This window comes from Podarcis erhardii (genome assembly GCF_964252035.2).
Source record: "Podarcis erhardii genome assembly, chromosome: 5".
NCBI classification, from domain to species: Eukaryota; Metazoa; Chordata; class Lepidosauria; order Squamata; family Lacertidae; genus Podarcis; species Podarcis erhardii.
The window spans coordinates 67050520-67073784 of record NC_138509.1 but is presented as its reverse complement, the minus strand read 5'-3'; the positions used below and the strand labels follow the sequence as shown (position 1 = coordinate 67073784).

Genomic DNA, 23265 nt, shown 5'->3' with positions numbered 1-23265 from the left:
CCTGGCTTTTATTTCTTGAGTTTGCTATAATAGGCTTTAGTGTTTGTACTTTTTTTAAAAAAAGTCTCTTAAGGGTCACATTTGTGAGAAAAGTGACATCATCATTATTCTCCCTGACCCTCATAAAAACTTCCAGGGTCAGACTTACTTACTAGTCTTCTGAGCAAATAGGAGATGCACTACACCTATGTGCAACACAGGTAGGTGGGTAGCATAGGAATGAAGCTAAAATTGTCCTCACCCACTGACAAGGACTTACAGGTTGATGTGGAATGAATATGTTGCCTTAAGCATTTGAACAGCATTGCACATCTGGGCCTCTCAGTTTCCAAAGCTTGTGGCCATTAGTCTTCACATGCTTAGTGAAGACTAATGGCCACAAGCTTTGGTGAGAGTCACAGTGGCCCATATGAATATGTATATGAATATGTATATGAGAACTCATTGTATGAGTAGCAGAGAAGGAGCTGGTGAGTGTGTGTGGGAGCAGGATACATTAGAAGATAGAAACAAGGAGCAAACTCACCTGGGCTTTCCTCCCTCCTCTACTAAGACAGTATTATATAGCCACCTGGTTTGCCCTATGACAACCTTCCCTAAGCAGGTACTCTCCATAGGTTTTTGGACTACAGCTTTCATCAGCACCAACCTCTGCAGGGCATCAGGTTGGGAAAGGCTGACCTAAACTCAGGTACGCTGCGGAAACTCTTGAAGCCTTCCAAATCTGTGAACAATGTTTATGATCTGAAGCTTCTCACACTGGTGAAAAATTTACTAGCGGTGGGAAATGTTTCCTGCTTCTATTATTGATTTGTTGATGACACACGCACAGGTTATGTGGAATGCATTGAAGAATGCTCTCTCTTTCTCTTTTCATAGATGTCCACACCCCCCATCTTTCCCTCTCACGCCATAAACCAAAAGAAAGAGAGGTGGCTTTCCCCCAGAGATGCTATCAAATCAATGACTCTAAACCTAGTCCTGATTTTTTTAAAGAAAACTTGGCCTACAGGCTTTTCTTTCGCAATGGTAGGGGACTACACTATTGATTCCAGCACGCTTCATTTCCTCATTCCACATGGATTTTTCTATATATGGACTTCTTGCACTGGTTGAAAAAGAATGCTTCTCTTCCTTTAAAGGTAAAGGGACCCCTGGCCGTTAATTCCAGTTGTGAACGACTCTGGGGTTGCGGCACACACCTTGCTTTACAGGCCGAGGGAGCCGGTGTTTGTCCGCACCGCAGACAGTTTTTCTGGGTCATGTGGCCAGCATGACTAAGCCACTTCTGGCACTTAGGCACAGCATTAACATATATTTGTGGGATTAGTGAAAAGATATAGGTCAGAGGTGAACTTTTCTGCAGCATGAGGGTTGAAGGGCCACCTATCAGTGGTGTGTGTGGCCAGAAAGGAGGGGCTGGAGCAGGGCCAGTGATGGATATGGTGAGAGAATCCCAAGGGCCAGATGTCTGGACGGCTGCATTTGACTTTCATATTTGAGGTTTCCCATCCCTCCTAAAGACAGAGTGAAACAATGCATCTCTGCTAGATGTGGCAAGGAACTCATTGAAAGACCCCAAAGGCTCATCAGATATCTTATTGGCTTTCTGTAAGTGTTTGGTGGAAACTGCAAGTGAAGGCAGCATATAATCAAACTCCAGTATGGCTCAAGTGGAGGTACAGAGCAATTTTGACACTGCTGTTATTTCCAAATCTACTCTGGGAGCTATTGAAGTTCCACACCATACTATCAGGACCTCATTGACCTTGTTTGCCAGCTATACATTCCTGCCATTTTGATATGGTCTAACTTTGTTTTCCCAGAAACGTAAGGAAGTCCATGCACCACTTAAGTATTATTAAATTAGCATTGTGACAGCAAATTCCGAAGCTATTTTCACGGCATGGAAAATTGCTAATCATGGGACAAAAACATCGGATGGCTAGTATGTAGCTAGGATCACTTTAGCATGAATTAAGCAACCCCATGCTTTATACGATGTTCACTTTGCTGCTAGAATACAATGAAATGAAAGGAACCAAATTATGATGAGCACTTCAAGAAACGAGGCTATCATGTGATAATTGCCATAATCACACAGATAATAAATCTACGCTAACCAAGAAACTCCCTTTGGTAGGCATATGCAAATTGCTTTTTGAGGAATGAAAGAAAAGGTTATAGCAAACAAAGTCTAATATTTTTTATCAGGTCTAGTATATGGTCTTGACTACACCCATGAGGCTAAATCCATACTGACTCCCCTTCTGTTTTAAGAACAGCAGAAGAGCCTGCTGGATCAGACCAATGGCCCATCTAGTCCAGCATCCTTTTCTTACAGTGACCAGCCAGATGCCTGTAGGAAACCCATAAGAAGGACTTGAGCAAAACAGCACTCCCCCTTGTGGTTTTCTGGAGCTTGTATCCACAAGCATTGCAGAGCTCTCTTTCTCTTTGGCGATCACTCGTAGCCGAGTAAGATTGTCTTCCATAAACACGGTTTTAACAATGAGTCCGTAAGAGACTGTGGAGGCCAATTCTGGATCCACACATCCTTCCATAGTGGGGCATTGGTTTCTGGACGCGAGTTGATCATGGTATGGATTTGCCAAGCACGCCTTCCTCTTAGCATGTTTCTCCCTTGCGTCCTGAGTTTGAGTGTCTTCAAAGCCCATGAGACCTTTGGTAAAGGCTGTTCTCCAACTAGAGCACTCGCAGGCCAGTGTTTCCCAGTTGTCAGTGTTTATACTACATTGTTTTTTAGATTTGCCTTGAGACAGTCTTTAAACCTCTTTTGTTGACCACCAGCATTATGCTTTCCATTTTTAAGTTTGGAATAGAGTAGTTGCTTTGGAAGACAATCATCAGGCATCCACACAACATGACCGGTCCAATGAAGTTGATGTTGAAGAATCATTGCTTCAACACTGGTGATCTTTGCTTCTTCCAGTACACTGATATTAGTTCGCCTGTCTTCCCAAGTGATGTGTAAAAATTTTCGGAGACACCGCTGATGGAATCTTTCAAGCAGTTGGAGATGGCGTTTATAAGTGGTCCATGTTGCACAAGCATATAGTAAGGTTGGTAGTACAATAGCTTTGTAAACAAGCATTTTGGTTTCCTTGTGAATGTCCCGGTCCTCAAACACTCTGCACTTCAATCAATACTGAAAGCTCATCTCTAACTTGTTTTTGCAGAATTTGTGAGAGGACCTCAGCAGCTACGGGGGAGTTGCAGTTAAGGAGATGTTCTTTCCAGCACAGTGTAATAGCTTATCTTTTAGAAGTGTGATACCATCTGCTGAGCGTAGGGGGCATATGCCATGATTTATTGGCCCATAGATGGCCTTTGTGGCTTTAAAGAAACTCTGTGCACCATGAGTGCAGAGCACAGCCATCATGGCTAGTAGCCTTCATAGTTCATTTCCTTTTACAGCCCCCTTGCCTTTTTGTTTCTCTGCTATCACATGTATTCTTTGCACAGGGAAAAGTGCTATACTGAGAAATGCATGCATTTAATTAGACTGCTCCCATATTGGCTGAGTTTTCCAGGGCTGGCAGTCTGGATTAATCTTTTTTTAAATAACAGTGATCAAACTATATGGAAATGAGCAAGATAGAAATGAGCACTCCATGGCTTGTTTTTATAGTGTCGTTTTTCAAAAGTCTACCCTATGATGTGTTATCTAAAGGAGATAAGGAACAACACTGAATGTTATTAAATCTAGAATGCAGAGGGACCCCACTGAGTAATCCAGCACGTTTATTTTTCAGAATAGCCTTTGGTGACACCTGAAAACACTGAAAAATCAGGTTTTGGGGTAACTAAATTCCCTAAGCTGCTTTCTGTCTGATCTGCCTTCTCTAGTCATGTGGGTTGAATCTTGACTTGAAATTCATTCATTCCACTCACCACCCACTAAGCTTTCAGGGAAATGCTGTGTGTGTGTGGGGGGGGGAAACACCTTTGAGTACTTTCACAATTTTATTGGAAAACTTGAGGGTAGAGGATACCAAACAGAGTTTCCCTACTTCGCTGCAGATTTCACCACCCCTTTCCTGATCCCCCCCCCCAACCCTTTTTCTTGAGAAAAAGAAAAAGGAGGAACTCCTTGTATTGGACAACTCTATCAGGAACCACCAAGCTTGACAAGAGTTCCAAAAGGAAAAACAGAACATTTACCACTCTCAACTGGAGCTACTGAAAAAACAGAAAAACAAGAAACTCTCTAACCTTTCCAACCTACAGGCTACTAATCAAAACAAGATCAACAATATTGTCAATCTCTCACAGCAAGCACTCAGCCCAGCTGAGGAATCAGTCCTTTCACGTGGACTGTCATTCTGCCCTGCCAAATCCCCACACATGATCCAGTTCTGCGGGGACTTGGAAGCATTTTTCCGCCGTTTACGCCTGAAGGAGTATTTTCAACACACACAACAACAAGACAAAGCAGAACAAGCAACAACTTCACAACCCACTGCAGAACAACAACCACCCTCCCAACAGAACACTGACCACCAACTACCACCGAAAAAGTGTTACACAAAAAGGGACTCCACATGGACCCCTCCTGATGGACGCAATACCACACTGGACTTGTACATTGACTGCTTCCGCCACAGAATCCAAACAGATGTGACCAGAAAACACCATCGCTTACAACAAAATCTAAACCATGCCGAAAGGAGAGCCATAGATAATCTCAGAAACAACCCAGACATTATAATTAAAGAAGCGGACAAAGGTGGAGCGGTCGTCATCATGAACAAAACTGACTACATTCAGGAGGCTCACAGACAACTTTCCAATACCGCCTTTTACATAAAATTGGACTCAGACCCCACACAAGAATACAAAAAAGAACTGAACAAGATTGTTAAGGAGCTACCCCCACACATCCAAGAACAGATCCTCACAAACACACCAACAGAACCTCGACCAGGAACTTTCTATCTTCTACCTAAAATACACAAACCAGGAAATCCAGGACGCCCCATCATTTCAGGTATTGGCACTATTACAGTGGGTGTCTCCGGTTATATGGACTCTGTTCTGAAACCATATGCCATCAGTGCTCCCAGCTATGTACGTGACACCACAGATTTTCTGAGGAAAATACAATCTTTAAATAATCTTCCCAACAATACTATACTAGCTACTATGGATGTGGAATCTCTGTATACCAACATCCCACACAACGATGGTTTACAAGCTATAAGGAATACCATTTCAGATAAAACCACAGCGGACTTTGCTACCAAACTCTGCCAATTTGTCCTTACCCACAACAACTTCAAATTCGGTGATGACCTGTTCCTTCAGATCAGCGGCACAGCAATGGGCACCCGCATGGCCCCACAGTATGCCAACATCTTCATGGCGGATTTAGAACAACGTTTCCTAAACTCCTACCCACTCAAACCTCTCTTGTACCTGCGATACATTGATGATATTTTTATCATCTGGACACATGGTCAACAGACCCTGGACACCTTCCACCAGAAATTCAATGATTTTCACCCCACCATCAACCTAACAATGAATCAATCTATGCAAGAAATACATTTTTTGGACACTACTATAAAAATACAGGATGGGCGCATAGACACCACCTTATACCGTAAACCAACTGACCGACAAACATATCTACATGCCTCTAGCTACCATCCCAAACATACCAAACAGTCCATTGTATATAGCCAGGCACTACGTTACAGCCGCATCTGCTCCAATTCTACAGACAGAGACTCTCACCTAAGAGATCTACAGCAAACCTTTTTAGAACTAAAATACCCAGCAGATGAAGTTAGACAACAGATCAACAGAGCCAGACTGATACCCAGAGAGAACTTGCTGCAAGACAGACCCAAAAAAGAAAATAACAGAACACCTCTAGTCATCACATACAGCCCCCAAGTTAAAACAGTACAACGCATCATCAGAGATCTACAACCTCTCCTGGACAATGACAGTTCTCTTTCTCAAGCTCTGGGAGGAAGACCTTTCATTGCCTACAGACAGCCACCCAGTCTTAAACAACTCCTAACCCACAATAATACTACAACCAGACCTAACACGGACACTGGCACCAGAGCCTGCAATAAACCCAGATGCCAACTTTGCTGCCACATACACCCGGACAACACCATTACTGGCCCCAACAACATCACACATACCATCTCGGGACTATTTAATTGCTCATCGTCTAACATTGTGTATGCCATAAAATGCCAACAGTGTCCTTCAGCTCTCTATATTGGACAAACAGGCCAGACCTTACGCCAAAGAATAAACGGACATAAATCCGACATCAGGAACCACAAGACAGAAAAACCAGTAGGAGAACACTTCAATCTCCCAGGACATTCTATACAAGATCTCAAAGTAGCTGTTCTATTACAAAGGAATTTCAGAAATAGACTGGAAAGAGAAGCTGCTGAATTGCAACTTATCACCAAACTTAAAACTATGGAGAGACCTGGTTTGAACAAAGACATTGGATTCTTATCTCATTATACATGACAAAGCCATTTTTCACCTTCTCACCCCTTGCTTTTTCCTGTTAGACCTATTGCAGTCGTTAAGAGTCGTCAACAGGCTCATCGCAGCTATCTGCCAATCACCCATTCCCACCACCCTTCTGAGTAATACCCCTCCCCACCTTCTCACTATATAGAAAGGTCCGGTGACTTCTGTTTCAGTGTATCTGAAGAAGTGTGCATGCACACGAAAGCTCATACCTAGAACTAACTCAGTTGGTCTTTAAGGTGCTACTGGAAGGAATTTTTTTATTTTGTCTTGAGAAGGGGAAAGGGATAGCTGGCTTTGGGAGACCGAAGAGTGCTTAGCAACCTCTTTTTAACTGGAAATGATGATCCACAGCTTGTCTTGCTCTGCTCTTGCTGACTCGCTACATAAAAGCTGAGACTATTCTCTGATTAACCGTCTGTTGTCTTCTGGCTTTCATGGGATTCTTGCTCTGGTTTATTGGTTGCTGCGTTGGCTGTTGCAGATTTATTTATGTGGTGTAAGATGCTTGGCCCCAGAGAAGCAAAAGGTGGGATTTATGTTTATTTTATTCAGACCTGGTCTTGGCAAACTATGGGGATTTATTGCTCAGTTGATCAAGACCCCAGGCTTGTGCTAGTGCACAGAATTGACAAATGACCATCAACTTATGTAACTGGAAACACACAGTTCTGCATGTTCCCATCAGCTAAAATAGCCTGGGTGAGTAAGTGTAGGCTGCTCCCTTCTGCCTCTCATAAGAGTGGGAATGGAATGGCAAAAGTGTGAGAGTGGGTAGGTGAAAAAGAGGACAGGACTCCTTCACCTCTTAAAAGTTGTGCAGATGGTGGAATTGCACCACTGAACTAAGTGGAGTTTACTCCTCGGAAATTATGCATTGGATTGCAGTCACTGCTGACTGGGGATGTGAACCTAGGTCTCCTCAACCCAATTCCAAAAAATCCGTTAACCATTATACCTTCTTTGATAGGATTAGGAAGCCTCCAATTTAAATCATGCCTCTGTAAATTCACTGGATGGATTTGGTGTCTGCTCCATTCCCATCTAGAATGTGGTGGGTTAAAAAATGCCAGTCCACCTCGCAGATCTGTTATTAACTTCAAGTTAATAAAGTGCTGGGAACATACTCAAAAGCTGTCCATAACAGTTAACTGATTCCATCATAATATATTTCATTACAAAATAAATTTCACTAATTTTAAAACTTAGGTACAAAGCAATTTGCAAAGGGACAGGTGTTTCAATTATTTTGCAGGGTGGGAATCCATCCTTGTTGCAAAGACAATATCCCACTGTGCATCCCACGGAAAGTAATCCTGTTTAGAGGAGCAACACTTGCATTTGAGTACACAGCTGAATGTGGATGTCAGTCCTCTGAACTGCATTAATATCAATGGAGCACACATTTGGATGTGCATCCCAGCACCATCCCGGTTGTGTTTCCAAGCAGAATACAGCACCAACAGAGTGGAAGAATGAGGGATAAAAAGAACAACAAATATTCAGAAGAGAAGGGGTGATCTTTTCTTATTTTTGCAACCCCACAGAATGCTAACTCTTGCAGCTGCACGTTGTGCAATTTTGGCATAGAAAGCACTGCTAAGTCCCAAATAAAATCAAGGTATGCGTAATAGAAATGTTTGATTCTAGCAGAATTGTGTCCGAGCTTCATTTAAAAGTGTACCAACAAGAACTAAAAGCTCATTTGTGTGTGTGTCTCTCTCTCTGTGTGTGTTTGGAGACATTGTATTTATCTGCTTCTACCAGGGAGCATAATTTGATTTAGAAATGCATCAAGTGTCCTGGAGTATAGGATTGTAAACTATTGCCCAAAGTTAAAAACAAAAGTGTAGGAACACAAGTTCCCTGTCTTTGTTTTTTTTGGTCATTATAGAATTATGAGGGGGTGGGGAGACCCCCTCATTTAACACATTTAACACATAAATCCAAATGCAGCCGGACCTTTCTCATCCCCAGATGGAAACATTTACAGAATTCTTGTAGCCTTGCTTGAAACCTCAGTGATCTGAGGAGCTGTCACAACCTGAGAAGTGCTGAAAGGGAAAAGAAGGCAGCCTCTCAATCAGACACATGTCACTGATCACCGGGGGGGGGGGGGTTAAAATAGACCCCTCCTCCGTTCTTTCACCTTGCCGTTATATATTGCACATCCCCCGATATTAGAACCAGTCCCTTGTATGTATGTTTCCCTGACCTACATTTTATTTTTCAGGTTGCAACGGTTAACGTTGGGGATTCGGTACGGTGCCTCAGACAATGAGTGAAGCAAGCAGAAACAGTGGTCTCCGCTTGGCCACATGGTGGAGCATCGCTGAAAGAAATCCTGGTACATTTTAACTCATTGATGTTACCGTTCACCGAATTTGAAAACATTACGAGAAAGAAAGAAAAGAAAGAAAAAAGATGTAACAGTGAAGGCTTCTCTATCTTCTTTTAAGGGTCTTGTGTATATATATATATATCTGTGTCTGCTTAAGAGCATTTTCCTCTGCTGATCCTGCAATGCTTAGCCAGGCAGATGAAGGAGATTTGGAAGGAGCCTTACTGAGATGACTGTGCCGAGCATCAGCTCCAGTTGCAGTGGTGTTAACAGTGTCTGGTGCAGCAGTAACGGCGGCGGCGGCAGCAGCAACAACCACAGATATGGCCAAGAGCATCATCTGAGTCCCACTGGCCACCTAGTCACAGCCATCTGTCTTGGCATCATTGGGATTCTGGGTTTCCTAAATAATCTCCTGGTCCTGGTACTTTTCTGCCGAAACAAAGTGCTGCGGTCTCCAATTAACTTGCTGCTGATGAACATTTCAGTGAGTGACCTGATGGTGTGTATTGTGGGTACCCCTTTCAGCTTTGCGGCCAGCACTCAGGGAAGATGGCTCATAGGGCCAGCTGGCTGCGTGTGGTATGGCTTTGCCAACACCTTGTTTGGTAAGTACCACTTTGTTGTCCTGCACGTGTCTAGGAGCATGCTTCCTTCATTTCTTCTCTGTGGCTTGGACCCAGTCCGGGGCTTGCCTACTGAGTAGATCCCATCTATTGCCTGCTACCTCAGTGTGCATTTTCTTTAGAAAGCTTTGCATCATCTCAGAAGGAGGTTCAGTGCAGCTTAGGTCTCTGGATGCTGCCTTACAGCCTCTTTGAGGTACTAACAACAAACTAGATCATAAAGACCAGAGTTGGTAAAGGGCTTGTGATGGTGCTGGTGCTGGTTGGAGGAGATGAAGTTCTGTAAGTGTGGAGGACTCTGAGTTTGAAGGAACACAGTTGCGGGACACCTTATTCCCTTTATTTACAAGTTAAGTGCATTATTTGGATGAGAGGTGATGTGTGTGTGCGCGCGCACGTGTGAATGAGTGAGAAAGAGAGAGTACACACACAGGTGCATAGAAGTACCAGAAGTCCTATAGATCCCAACCTGATACCCTTCAGATGTTTTGGACTACAATTTCCACCAGTCCCAGCCAGCATAGTCAATAGCCTGGAATGATGGGAGTTGCAGTCCAAAACTTCAGGAAGGCACTAGGATGGGGAAGAGTGCTTTAGATTAAACATGCAAATGACTCTGGTGATTATGGAGTGTAAATAACATAGTCAAAAGTATTATATGCTGAGAGCAAAAACAAGGATCACCTATCTATCATCTATCTATCTATCTATCTATCTATCTATCTATCTATCTATCTATCTATCATCTATCTATTATCTATCTATCTATCTATCTATCTATCTATCTATCTATCTATCATCTATCTATATCTATCTATCTATATATATCTATCAACCATCTGTCTGTCTATCTATCTATCTATCTATCTATCTATCTATCTATCTATCTATCTATCATATAGCTATCTAGCTATCTAGCTATTATTTATCTACCTATAAAGCAATGAAAGTTTTTGGAACTAGGTTTGGAACTAGGGGAAAACAGGACTAGGTTGAATAGCTGGGACTACAAAGGGAACAGTAAAAAGGAAACGGAGCTGTATTCCTGCATTGATAAGTCTGCAGCTGAGCTTCTGTTTCATTAAGGGAGTCATGGGATTTGTGATTAGCTATAGTATTGCGAGTATAGGATGAAGGGGGTTTAGACTATTATGGTAGGTGGGGAATGACAGCATTGCTCTCTGATGGTCTGCCCCTATTAACTTGCTTCTGGGGTAGACATGCATAGAATTGCATAGAATCTCAGTTATATTGTAGCAAAGTTTAGCATTTGGGGGCTCGAGTATATGTCTAAAGAGCTGAAGGATTCAAATACAGTGGTACCTCGTGTTACGTACCGTCCCCCTTATAAATGCTTCGGGTTACGTGCTCCACTAACCCGGAAGTAAATGCCCCTTGTTGTGAACTTTGTCCCGGGATGCGAGCGGAAGTCGCACCCTGGTGGCGTGGCAGCAGCGGGAGGCACCATTAGTGAAAGCACGCCTCATGTTACAAGCAGTTTCCGGTTATGAACGGACCTCTGGAACATATTAAGTACGTAACTCAAGGTACCACTGTATGGTTATGTATTTTGGTGTAGGATTGTAGCCTTAATAACTTCAGTTTGGGTCCCCTGTTAAGTGTTTAAGAGCAATGTAGTGTTTTGGTTTGCGTTTTTGCCATATTTGTTCATTTTACCTGCCCTTCAGTGGTTTGCTATTTTGTCATGCTACTGATCTCCTTGTCTTCATTTTATGTCTAAAACTCAATGCAAAAATTCAGCTCCATTGGTTCTACTCAAGGGAGTGATCATGGTTCCACATCTTAATTAATACCCACAACTTCCAACATGGAATCACTTTATGCTTCCAACCAGCTCCAATACAAAAATTAAAAACCTGCTAATAGTCACATTTATATTGGTCTGTACAGTGTACAAAGCTTATCACCCAGTTCAGTATTATTATCCCTATAATGGATAGTGGTGTGGTGGCTTTCATGAAAATGGCTTTCATGAAACTAGCCAGTATGTTCAGGACAGAGATAGGTTTTGAACTGGTGTTCTTTAGCTTATTGCTCTCTTAAAAACCACGTTGCACTCTTTCTCTCACACATACAGTTTGTGCTTCAGAATCAAGAGCAAAGCCAGTGTCAGAGACAGGATATCACTGCTGCTGAGTGAGGGTGGTTATGAAACAACAACACTAAATGTACACTTTGAAAAGACATCTGAGGCTTCTTCTCCTTTGCATATGTCATGTTTTCATGGAGAAACTGCTTGGCCTAGAAATTTCAAACTTTCCCCAGGTATCATTGAGAAAGCTTTTGACGACCTCTCCTTCTTGCCTGTATTTCAGATGTGGTCTTATGCTTCTTTTGCAAGTTACTTTGTAAAGAGTTTGGTGCTCAGCTGCTGGCCCTGAAGGCAGCGGCGTAGCGTGGGTTGTCAGCACCCGGGGCAAGGGAAGTAATTTGCGCCCCCTAACCCGGGGCAAGGCAAGTAATTTGCGCCCCACGCCGTGGCGCCCCCCTACCAAGCCTCTATATTCTGCGCTTGTCAGGCTTGGCTGCTGGCCCTCCGTGGCCTGGCAATGGACTCAAGAGACCGGCCATGGCGGCGCTGGAGGGCTGGTCTGGGGCCCGAGAGAAGCCTCGGAGAGTTCTTGCTGGGTTGACCTCGCAGCCTGGGTTACCCTGCGGGGCTGTTGTGAAAGGCGAAGGCGAGCGGCAGCGTGGCTTGCAGCGGAGCAAAGGGCACGACCACGGCGCCGGGACGTGCCCTTTGCTTGTGGCCGTTTGCTGGGGAGGCTGAGAAGGGCGCCCCTTTGCTGCGCTCCCCCGGGAGGTCCCCCGGGAGCAGAGCCCGCTGCCTGCGCTGGCAAGGAGGATGAGCCCAGCTGGCAGGCCGGCCAGAGAGTAGCCTTGCGGGCAGCGAGTGGCTGGCTCCTTGCGGGCGGCGGCGGCAGCGCAACTCCCTCCTGCCGCGAGAGGCGGGCAGCAGCCGGGCCTCGGACCTGCAGCCAGGAGCGCTGCCTCTTCCCGCGCCCCGAGGGCTCCCCGCGCCCAGCAACCCGGGGAAAGCGCCGCACTTCCACCACTGGCCCTGCTTCCACCACTGGCCCCTGAACCCCAAGGCTGAGGCTCATGGCGCGCACCCCGGCTTGCAGCTCCTCCGCCGCCCTTCCAATGGGGCAGCGGCCCGCAGGGAAGAGCAGGCGCGCTCTCTGTCCCCAGCTGAAGCCGAGGGGGGCTTCTGGTAGCCCCGGGGTGGGAGGCGGAGGGGGGTCACTGGCTGCAGCCGCCTCGCCTCGCCTCCGTTCTCCTCTCAAATCAGACACAGATGGCTGCTGACAGCGAGGAGAAGGGGCAGGGGCGGAGAAGCGCAGCGTGGGCAGCGGGAGGCGGCTGGGGGGGGGCTCGCAAGAGAAGCGCGCCCCGCGGGACTGAACCAGGTTCCTCTCCCCGGCTCCCGCAAAGCGACGTGCCCGTCTTGTGCTCTCCGCAAAAGGCGCCAGATCAAAGCGGCAAACGGTACAGATCCACACCACGCCCCCCGCGGAACAGTCGTGCCCTCCACATCACAGGCAGCTCAGAGTTAAACTCTGCGCCCGAGGCTCTTCGGCAACTCCGGAGGCGGCGAGTGCGCCCCCCCAGATGTTGCGCCCGGTGCGGCCGGCCCCCCTTGCACCCCCACGCTACGCCACTGCCTGAAGGTTTTGCTGCTGTTCTCCTTTAAGTGTGGCTTTGTACGCTATGTCTCAGTTGTGCTTATCAACAATGCATTCTGGCTGGATTTCAGTTAAAAGTCTAAGAGCCCCTGTGGATCAGACCCCAACTTCTATCTAGTTCAGCATCTTGTTTCCCATAGTAACCAACCAGAAACTTGCAAGCAAGCAGGAGATGAGGGCAACAGCCTGTCCTGCTATTGTTCCCAGCAACTGGAATTTAGAGATATGCTGCCTCATTTCTGATCCTGGATGTAATAGCATAGCAGCCACTGGTCGCGTTATTCTCCATGCATTTGTTGAAACATCCTTCAAAGCCATTTTAGCTGATGGAGCAAATTCCATAATTTAACTACACACTGTGTGAAGAAATATCTCCTCTGGCTTGTCTTTCATTCAGCTTCATTGGTTGACCATAGGTCCCAGACACCTCTATAATGTCCTCCCATTACTCATTATTCAAGCAGCATCTATCAAAATTCTCTGTTTTGCTCAAGTATTAAAAGCCCAGGAGCTCTGCCTTTTTTGTATGTGGCCACCCTAAGTGTTATTTCAGATCAGGGCTCTCCCCCCCCCCCAAGCTGGAGCTCACCAGAGCTCAGCTCTGGCACCTCTCAGGTGGGTGCCATTGCCATTTTAAGAGAACAAGGGAGAAGTTCGTGGTGAGCTCTGGCACCTTTTTTTCTAGAAAAATAGCACTGCTTCAGGTCCTTTGATCCTTGTTATTGGAGTTTTCCCCACTTTCTCCAACTCTGCAATATCCTTTCTGAGATGTGGCAACCCAGAATGTAAACATTATTCCAAGTGAGGCAATAAATATCTCTATCATTATGGCGTCTATAGCCCACTCCTCCTCAAAGGAGCTCAAGATGGCGTAGATGGCTCCTCTATCTCACACATACTTTGTCCTCATAACAAGCTTCTGAGGTAGGCTGGGCAAGAGAGTGAGTCTGCTCCCAAGATCACCCCATAAGTTTCATGGCTGTGTGGGGATTTGAATCAAACACTCTAACCATGATGCCTCTTTTCCTCTTTTTAACTCTATACAAGTTGGTGGGCATAACTGCTTCCTGTGGCAGTGAGTTCCATAGTTTCCTTATGTTCTGCATGAAGAAGCGCTTTCTTTTGTCTGTGCTGAATCTTCCAACATTCAGCATCTCAGGATGCCCCTGAGCTCTAGTCTTATGAGAGGAGAAAACTTTTACTAAACCCACTTTCTCCATGCCATACATAGTTTTATAAACTTTTGTCATTCTGCCTCTTGTTCACTTTTCCTGTAAACTAAAAGTCCCAGATGTTGCAACCTTTCTTCATAGAGGAAATCCATTCATACATCCCCTTAACCATTTACGTTGCTGTTTTCTGAACTTCTTCCAACTCTACAATATCCTTTTTCATGTGAGGTGACCAGAAATGTGCACAGTATTCCAAATACTGTCACAACATAGATTCATATAACAGTATTTTGATATTAGCAGTTTTATTTTCAGTGCCTTACCTAATGATCCCTAGCATGTCCTTTGCCTTTTTCACAGCTGCTGCAAATTGGGTTGATGTCTTTATCGAGCTATCCACTAGGACCCCAAGGTCTGTCGCTACCAGTTCAGTCCCAATGAGTGTATATGTGAAATTAATACTTTTTTGGTCAGGCAGGCATCACTTTACTCTTTCTCACATTGAATTGCATTTGCTGTTTATTCCTAATTTCTGCTTCTTGCTGTTTAACCAATGCCTGATCCAGGAGAGTACCCCTCCTCTTATTCCATGACTGCTAAGCTTAATCAGGAAACTTCTAAGGCACAGTCATTTGGGTAGCTAGAGATTTTATCTCTTTGTTGTTACCGGAGCACTTAAGGAGCCAATCTTTGTGAGGATAGCTGAAGTCACTCGTAACTGCAACATTCCCTCTTTTGAATGCTTCCTTCATTTCATCTTTCATCTCAATATCTCCCTAGGCATTTTGATCAGGCAGATGATAGCACACCCACAGTACTAACTTATACACCCACTGGTCCCACCCTGGCTATCTGGCAGTTGTCAGTCTGCAGTCCTGGGAGAAGATTAAAAAAATGCATAAGCATCTTTTGAGAAGAAGAGTGAGGTGTGCCTCCAAGTTTAATCCAGAAAAAAGCAATATCTTTGCACATCTATAAGGTCAAAGTTTAACACTGATCTAGATGAACAAGGATGATTCCTCCATTTTCTTCTTTTGAAGCAGAGAACAAGTAGAGGTGACCATTGCAATCCCAACTCTCCAAGCATTGGGAAGTAAATTACAACCAGGATGGTGTTTTTTCTTTCTTTTTCTTCTTGTTGTCTGTGCAGACAGACTTTTATTTACTGGGATCTTTCTGTGAATCATGATTTCTACCCACCTTGTTTTCAGATGTTAAAAATAGGCATCATTTCCTCTTCACCAATATATTTTATTAATATTGCCTCTGTTTCGGGGAGCTCATCCTTAGGATGTGACAATATATTTCCTTTTATCAAATCAGCAGCAGAGCACGGTGGAGAGAGACTGCTGTTCTCTTTCTAACACCTTTCCATGCTTCTGATGCTTTCCAGACTGGGTCCACCAGAACATGCTCCTATCCACCCAGGTGCTCTGATTTCTGACCTAATCAAATGTTTTCAGTAGGTACACATTCTTATTTGGTTTCTGTTTTCAAAATACACTTCAAAACCAATCTCCTTCAAAAAGGCTTTTATGCACAGTTTCTGCACCAGGCAAGGATCTGCTTCCTGCTTGCCTCTCATTAGTTTCTTTGTTAGGAATCCAGGTTGTATTTTAGTATTTGACATTTAACCTTGATACCTTAGACAGGAGCTAATGAGAGGCAAGTGAGAGGCAGGTCCCTGACTGCTGCTGGAATATTTCCAAGCAATTTAGAAAACGCTGCTATCCATGGTTAGTGTGTGTAGGTTTTTCATACTAGTACATTTCAGTGGCTGGAGTGGACTTGCTCAAACTTTTCATGCTCCATCCATATTAAAGAACTTTCAATGTAAGGGAAAGCTGCAAAACACTTGGCATACACCAGCATGGTGTAGTGCTTAGTGTGTCAGACTAGGACCTGATAGAACAGGGTTCAAATCCTCACTTGACCATGAAACTCACTGGGTGGCCTAGGGCCAGTTACTGCCTCTCAGCATAACCTACCTCACAGGGTTGCTGTGAAGAGAAAATGAAGAGAAGGAGAACCATATACAATCCTTAGATGAAAAGATGGTATATAAATGAAATGACTCAATAATTAAAATTTGTTGAATGGAAGAAAGTTAGGCTGCCCATCATGGTGGCTCATAGTTCAATCCAAAGCATGTTGACTCAGGAGGAGTAAAAAGGTAAAGGTAAAGGACCCCTGACAGTTAAGTCCAGTCACGGACGACTCTAGGGTTGTGTCACTCATCTCGCTTTACTGACCGAGGGAGCCGGCATTTGTCCGCAGACAGTTTTTCTGGGTCTGGTGGCCACTTCTGGCGCAATGGAACACCGAAACCAGAGCAGTGCATGGAAACGCCATTTACCTCCCCGCCGGAGCAGTACCTATTTATCTACTTGCACTTTGATGTGCTTTTGAACTGCTAGGTGGGCAGGAGGTGGGACTAAGCAACGGGAGCTCACCCTGTCATGGGGATTCGAACTGCCGACCTTCCAATCAGCAAGCCTACTAAATAGGTCCCACTAAATTCAGTAGGACTTGCTGTCTTGTAGGGATGTTTTTGGGATCACAGCTTCAGAAACAGCAGCTGAGACAAAATATGGCTGCTTTCTCCAGCTTGGTCCCCTTCAGATATTTTCAATTACAATTCTCATCAGTCCCAGCTGGCACAGCCAATGGCCAAAACATCTTGAGGGCATCAGGCTATGGAAGGATGACCTAATCAAAGCTCCATTGACTGCAGTGACTCTGAGGAAGTGTTTGAGGGATCATCCCCTCCATTTTGAATGCTTGTATGTGACTTGGAACCCGTCAAGCTGAACCCCCACCATTCAGCCTGGACACTGAAGTCTAGCTCTGAGGGCCTTCTGATGGTTCCCTTACTGTGAGAAGTGAGGTTACAGGGAACCAGGCAGAGGACCTTCTCAGTAGTGGCTCCCGCCCTGTGGAACGGCCTCCCATCAGATGTCAAGGGAATAAATAACTACCTGACTTTTAGAAGACATCTGAAGGCAGCCCTGTTTAGGGAAGTTTGATGTTTTATTATTATTTTATCTTATATTATTACAATTTGCACCCCACAGAATTCAAATTGTAATACAATAAAATACAAGGGATGAAATAAGCAATACAAATACAATTAAAAATCAGTATGAATATTCATAGAATCATAGAATCATAGAATCATAGAATCATAGAATCATAGAGTTGGAAGAGACCACAAGGGCCATCGAGTCCAACCCCCTGCCAAGCAGGAAACACCATCAGAGCACTCCTGACATATGGTTGTCAAGCCTCTGCTTAAAGACCTCCAAAGAAGGAGACGGAAGTTCTTCCTAATGTTTAGGTGGAATCTTCTTTCTTGTAGTTTGGAACCATTGCTCCGTGTCCGCTTCTCTGGAGCAGCAGAAAACAACCTTTCTCCCTCCTCTATGTGACATCCTTTTATATATTTGAACATGGCTATCATATCACCCCTTAACCTCCTCTTCTCCAGGCTAAACATGCCCAGCTCCCTTAGCCGTTCCTCATAAGGGATCGTTTCCAGGCCTTTGACCATTTTGGTTGCCCTCCTCTGGACACGTTCCAGTTTGTCAGTGTCCTTCTTGAACTGTGGTGCCCAGAACTGGACACAGTACTCCAGGTGAGGTCTGACCAGAGCAGAATACAGTGGCACTATTACTTCCCTTGATCTAGATGCAATACTCCTATTGATGCAGCCCAGAATTGCATTGGCTTTTTTAGCTGCCGCGTCACACTGTTGGCTCATGTCAAGTTTGTGGTCAACCAAGACTCCTAGATCCTTTTCACATGTACTGCTCTCAAGCCAGGTGTCACCCATCTTGTATTTGTGCCTCTCATTTTTTTTGCCCAAGTGCAATACTTTACATTTCTCCCTATTAAAATTCATCTTGTTTGTTTTGGCCCAGTTCTCTAATCTGTCAAGGTCGTTTTGAAGTGTGATCCTGTCCTCTGGGGTGTTAGCCACCCCTCCCAGTTTGGTGTCATCTGCAAATTTGATCAGGATGCCCTTGAGTCCATCATCCAAGTCGTTGATAAAGATGTTGAATAAGACCGGGCCCAAGACAGAACCCTGTGGCACCCCACTAGTCACTCTTCTCCAGGATGAAGAGGAACCATTGATGAGCACCCTTTGGGTTCGGTCAGACAGCCAGTTACAAATCCACTGAGTGGTAGCATAGTCAAGACCGCATTTTACCAGCTTCTTTACAAGAATATCATGGGGCACCTTGTCAAATGCCTTGCTGAAATCAAGGTAGGCTACATCCACTGCGTTCCCTTCAATGCAGACATGCTGCAGACCACCTGAATAAAGCTCAGTTTGGGAGCCCATGCCCTATAAAACAACTTTTGGACTCAATGGGACTTACTTCTGAACAGCCATGAGTAGGCTCTCACTGTACTGCTTCATTTGCACACAGATGTAGCTGAATGTTCACCATCATACCTGAGCTCCTGACAGACAACAGTTTTCTTAAAGCTGCTCAGAAATATTTCTGTTCTGAAAGTTAATCTCTGCACCTGACAGAGACACCAATGAGAAGCAAATGGGAGGCAAACTCTTGCCTAATGTGGAAATGTTGCATGACAAGTGTTTTGTAGACATGTGGAAAATTGAGGGAAACTAATTTTTTTTAACAGCACTTTGCAAGCATGGAAATAATAATAATAGAGCAGGTGACAACTTGGAGGGAGATTTTGACTAACATGTCATGTATTTTGTGCATTTCATTGCACATTGCCTCTAGCACTTATATAGCATAGTAGCAATATATAGATATTAAAAAGAAATAAACTGTTTGCAATGTCACATTGGAGAAATCCAGAAGTGCTCAAAACAGGGAACTGATGCACAAATGTACATCTTACAGTTCTTAGATCTTATGACCAGTCACTGTGAGGACCTGAGGGTAATTGCCATGACAGCTAGAGACAAGCTCTTCCCATGATCCAACAAATCCAGGGATCATCACATACGCTTGGTCCTCTTGGTCCTCCCAGGGTGACAAAACTTTTGCTTCTCCATTTGTTGGGTGGATAATCATGCTTAGGAGCTGTGGAACAATGCTCTAGCATCCATCCCGCCCTGACCTTTTGCTCCTCTTGGAGTCCTTCAAAGAAGAAATGGGATTTTGTTGATCTTATTTCAGTGGGACTTGTTCCCAAGAAAGTGCAAGGATTGCAGCTTTTGTTATATATTTTGTGGCTTATTTTGCACCAGTGAACAACAGCATTAGTTATTGCACCTTAACCTTGAATCGCAGCTGTCTCTTGCACACATACTCCTAAATGAACTGCATTATCAAAATTGCAACTTGAAAGAGCAAAGCTTTTGAATCTTGACCTGTCAGTAATGTCTGCGTCATACCAGACAACCTCTCAGAATCAAGATGAACATGTTATAGATGACAAGGCCAGCATAGGCCAGTGTTTATGAAAATTGTGTTTCCTCTTTTTATTTTGGGTCTGTTGACCACAATAAATTAATAATGTTTGCCATTTCTAAAAATTATTAATTACCATTTATCTACACCCTTCGCAGCATATGACCTGCCATTTTACTGACAGAACCTTTTTTAAAAGAAAAAGAAAATTTCCTTTGCAGGTCTTTTTACAGCCTAAACAGTATATAGACAAAGCAATTGTGTTTAGTGAATGCCAGCAGCTCTCACAGAATTTCAGTACAGAGGTGAAACAGTTATTTCTCCCCCTTCAAAAAAGTGGCATTTGAATCAGACGATCAAATAAGCCATTATTATTGACAGCCTAGTTGCATGGTGTACTCTTAGAGATTGACAGCTTGCTTAGTTAGATTTAGCAACATATTTAGCAGAATAATGTCTTCAGAGTGAGTTTTCTGTTGTAGCAGCCATGCATGTTTTCATACATGTTGCACTTTTTCATATGTGAAAGCAAAATGACCCTTTCCAAAAGTGATATATATAGTTATACATATTTATGTGGGTTAAACCACTGAGCCTAGAGCTTGCTGATCAGAAGGTCGGCAGTTCAAATCCCCGTGACAGGGTGAGCTCCCATTGCTTGGTCCCTGCTCCTGCCCACCTAGCAGTTCGAAAGCACATCAAAGTGCAAGTAGATAAATACCGGCGGGAAGGTAAACAGCGTTTCTGTGCACTGCTCTGGTTTGCCAGAAGCGGCTTAGTCATGCTGGCCACATGACCTGGAAGCTGTACGCCGGCTCCCTCAGCCTATAGAGTGAGATGAGCGCTGCAACCTCAGAGTCGACCACAACTGGACCTAACGGTCAGGGGTCCCTTTACCTTTACCTAGTACTCCAAAATTCCCTGTAATCAAGGAGTGGGGAATCTTTTTCAGCATGAGTGGCACCTTCCTTTCTGGGAAATGTTACAAGAGCCAAGGGCTGGGTGGGGCCAGAGACAAAAGTAAGTGGAGCAACTGCTGTTAAATTTTACCTTTCCATAGTAGCCTGGCTTCTATACATATTTCCAGACCGCCTTTTCCATGCACATAGGAGCCAACTCCTAGAGGCTGAGGGGTCTTGCCTCCCCAAATATTTACCCCCCCCCACAAAATGATGGGCATTGCAATTCACATGGTGTGTGTGCACCTTGTCATGTGGTCGCTTATGCAGGGCTTATCTGCCCCCCCCCCATTTTATTCAAATTGGCACCTCAAATTGGCAGATAAGCAAGATGCATTATCAAAGTCCAAGGGACACATTCCAGCTAGGCAAAAATACCTGAGGTACAAATATTGCACTCTCTGGACCTCTCATGGAGGAGGTTCATGAAGAAGAGCCTCAGCTGATGATTGCAGGATCTGGGTCAGTTCATCTGGGGAGAGGGGGGTCCTTGAGCTATTGTGCCTGCAAGTGCAGTCAAGAGACATTCCCTAGACCCTGGGACATTTGATGTTTCCTTTTTGGTTGACACAGAACATCCTAGCTGATAAAGTGGTGTTGTGAAAGCTTGTAAAAAAATCCATAGATTTCTTATCTAGAGATATTATCTGTATACTACCTTCTTTCTCCTTTTCTGCCTTTCTTCCTGGCATCCTGAAAAACAAAAGACAAAGAAGTTCCCGTGATAAGCTTGCTTTGTGTGCCAAAGGCTTTCTACAAAATTCAATTAAGTTAGTAAACAGTCTCTGCCTCCAACTTACTTTATTGATACTGAACTGGCTATTTAAAAAAAATTGATGGTAAATCTCCAACAAATCTAGGGGAAGGGGAAGGGGTTAGTCAGTAGATTTCAGGTATCTAGTCCTGCTCTGATCCATTTTGGATTGAACTACACACACTGGAGTCTGGCCAATTTTGAAATTGCTCCAATGTTCTCTGGAGCCATTGCCCTCATGCCTTTCTTTTTGCAGCTTACTAGTACATGGGAAGCAGTGTGGATGACTCAGACAAATGCCATGGCTACAGCTGTGGTCCTGGATAAGAGGAATATATTGCTAAGAACCATGGGAAATTTAATCAATAGCCTTGTTCCCAACACTCTTAAATTTTGCTCCAAGCAGCACCTCAGTTCCTGCAACATGTAGGTGAGAAGGGTTTCTAGGAAAGCTGAAACAGGGATTGAGGCTGCTAGTCCCAGGAATAGAATATCTTCACCAACTAACAGGGCCAAATCTGCCTCAGACCCAGTCTGGCTCAGTTTTAATCTCATTATTCTGGATAGTAGTAGTAGTAATAATAATAATAATAATAATAATAATAATAATAATAATAATAATTTATTTCTACCCCGCCCATCTGGCTGGGTTTCCCCAGCCACTCTAGGAGGCTTTCAACAAAATATTAAAAATTAAATAAAACATCAAACATTAAAAACTTTCCTAAACAGGGCTTCCTTCAGATGTCTTCTAAAAGTTGGATAGTTGTTTATTTCCTTGACATCTGATGGGAGGGCTTTCCACAGGGTGGGCGCCACTGCTGAGAAGGGAAATTTTCTAGGGAAAATATGGATGAACCAATCACTGTTTGCAACCATAGACTGATAGATGGTGTGAGTGCAAGAATGGTTTTGCATCTGTATTTGAATGAAAGTTATTGGCATGCACACTCATTTTTCTTTGCATCTCCTGCCTCAGTAGGATTTGGAAACATCCACATCAATTTTACCAGCATTACGGAAACAACTTCTTACCTTTATCTTGATACTTCCTATGAATAAAGCTGGCCAACTTACATACACATTTGAAGGGAATGCCCATGATACCATGTATGATGCCTGTGACAATTGCAGTAGGTATGGCATCCATTTAGCATGTGCAGGAATGATGTGATGTTAAATAATGACCCTCCTGAGTCTGATTTTTTGGTTTTTAAGAAACATAAATATGCAATTGTGCACTGACTTCAGCAAGTCTTTCCTGCTGTCTCAGTGGTGTGAGAAAATGCCTCCTGGGTGATCTGCAGACTTCCAAATACATAAAACTTGCAATATGCTAGTATCCTCAATGCATAGTTTTGCATATTGAGTGGACATAAATACAGTGGTACCTTGGGTTACATACGCTTCAGGTTACAGACTCCTCTAGCCCAGGGAACAGAAATCATGCAGCGACAGCACAGTGGCAGCAGGAGGCCCCATTAGCTAAAGTGGTGCTTCAGGTTAAGAACAGTTTCAGGTTAAGAACAGACCTCCAGAACGTATTAAGTACGTAACCAGAAGTTACCACTGTACTACATTGTAATCTTTAGACATGAAAATATGGAAGCACACCTCTGCTGGTGCGTGAGAAGAGTTGTTCTTTTGCAGACTATTTGGAAGAATAAGGAGATAGAAAGAGAGTCTCTTGCCTCCATTTTATGTATAATCTAAAACAGATGGGGAACCTGGTGGCCACAGTGTGATGGACTACAACTTCCATCAGCCTCAGCTGGC

The 23265-nt window shown here is 44.1% G+C and overlaps 1 protein-coding gene across 1 annotated transcript in view; it reads left to right on the top strand.

Annotated features, from left to right (window-relative positions):
- Positions 1–8731: 8731 nt before the first annotated feature.
- The window catches only part of LOC309341784 (vertebrate ancient opsin-like), a 105275-nt gene continuing 90741 nt past the window's right edge, over positions 8732–23265 (top strand). Inside the window, exon 1 of the mRNA XM_081861619.1 lies at positions 8732–9483. Within this exon, the coding sequence (XP_081717745.1) occupies positions 9105–9483 (379 nt within the window). The 5' untranslated portion in view covers positions 8732–9104. The remainder of the gene's footprint in view (positions 9484–23265) is intronic.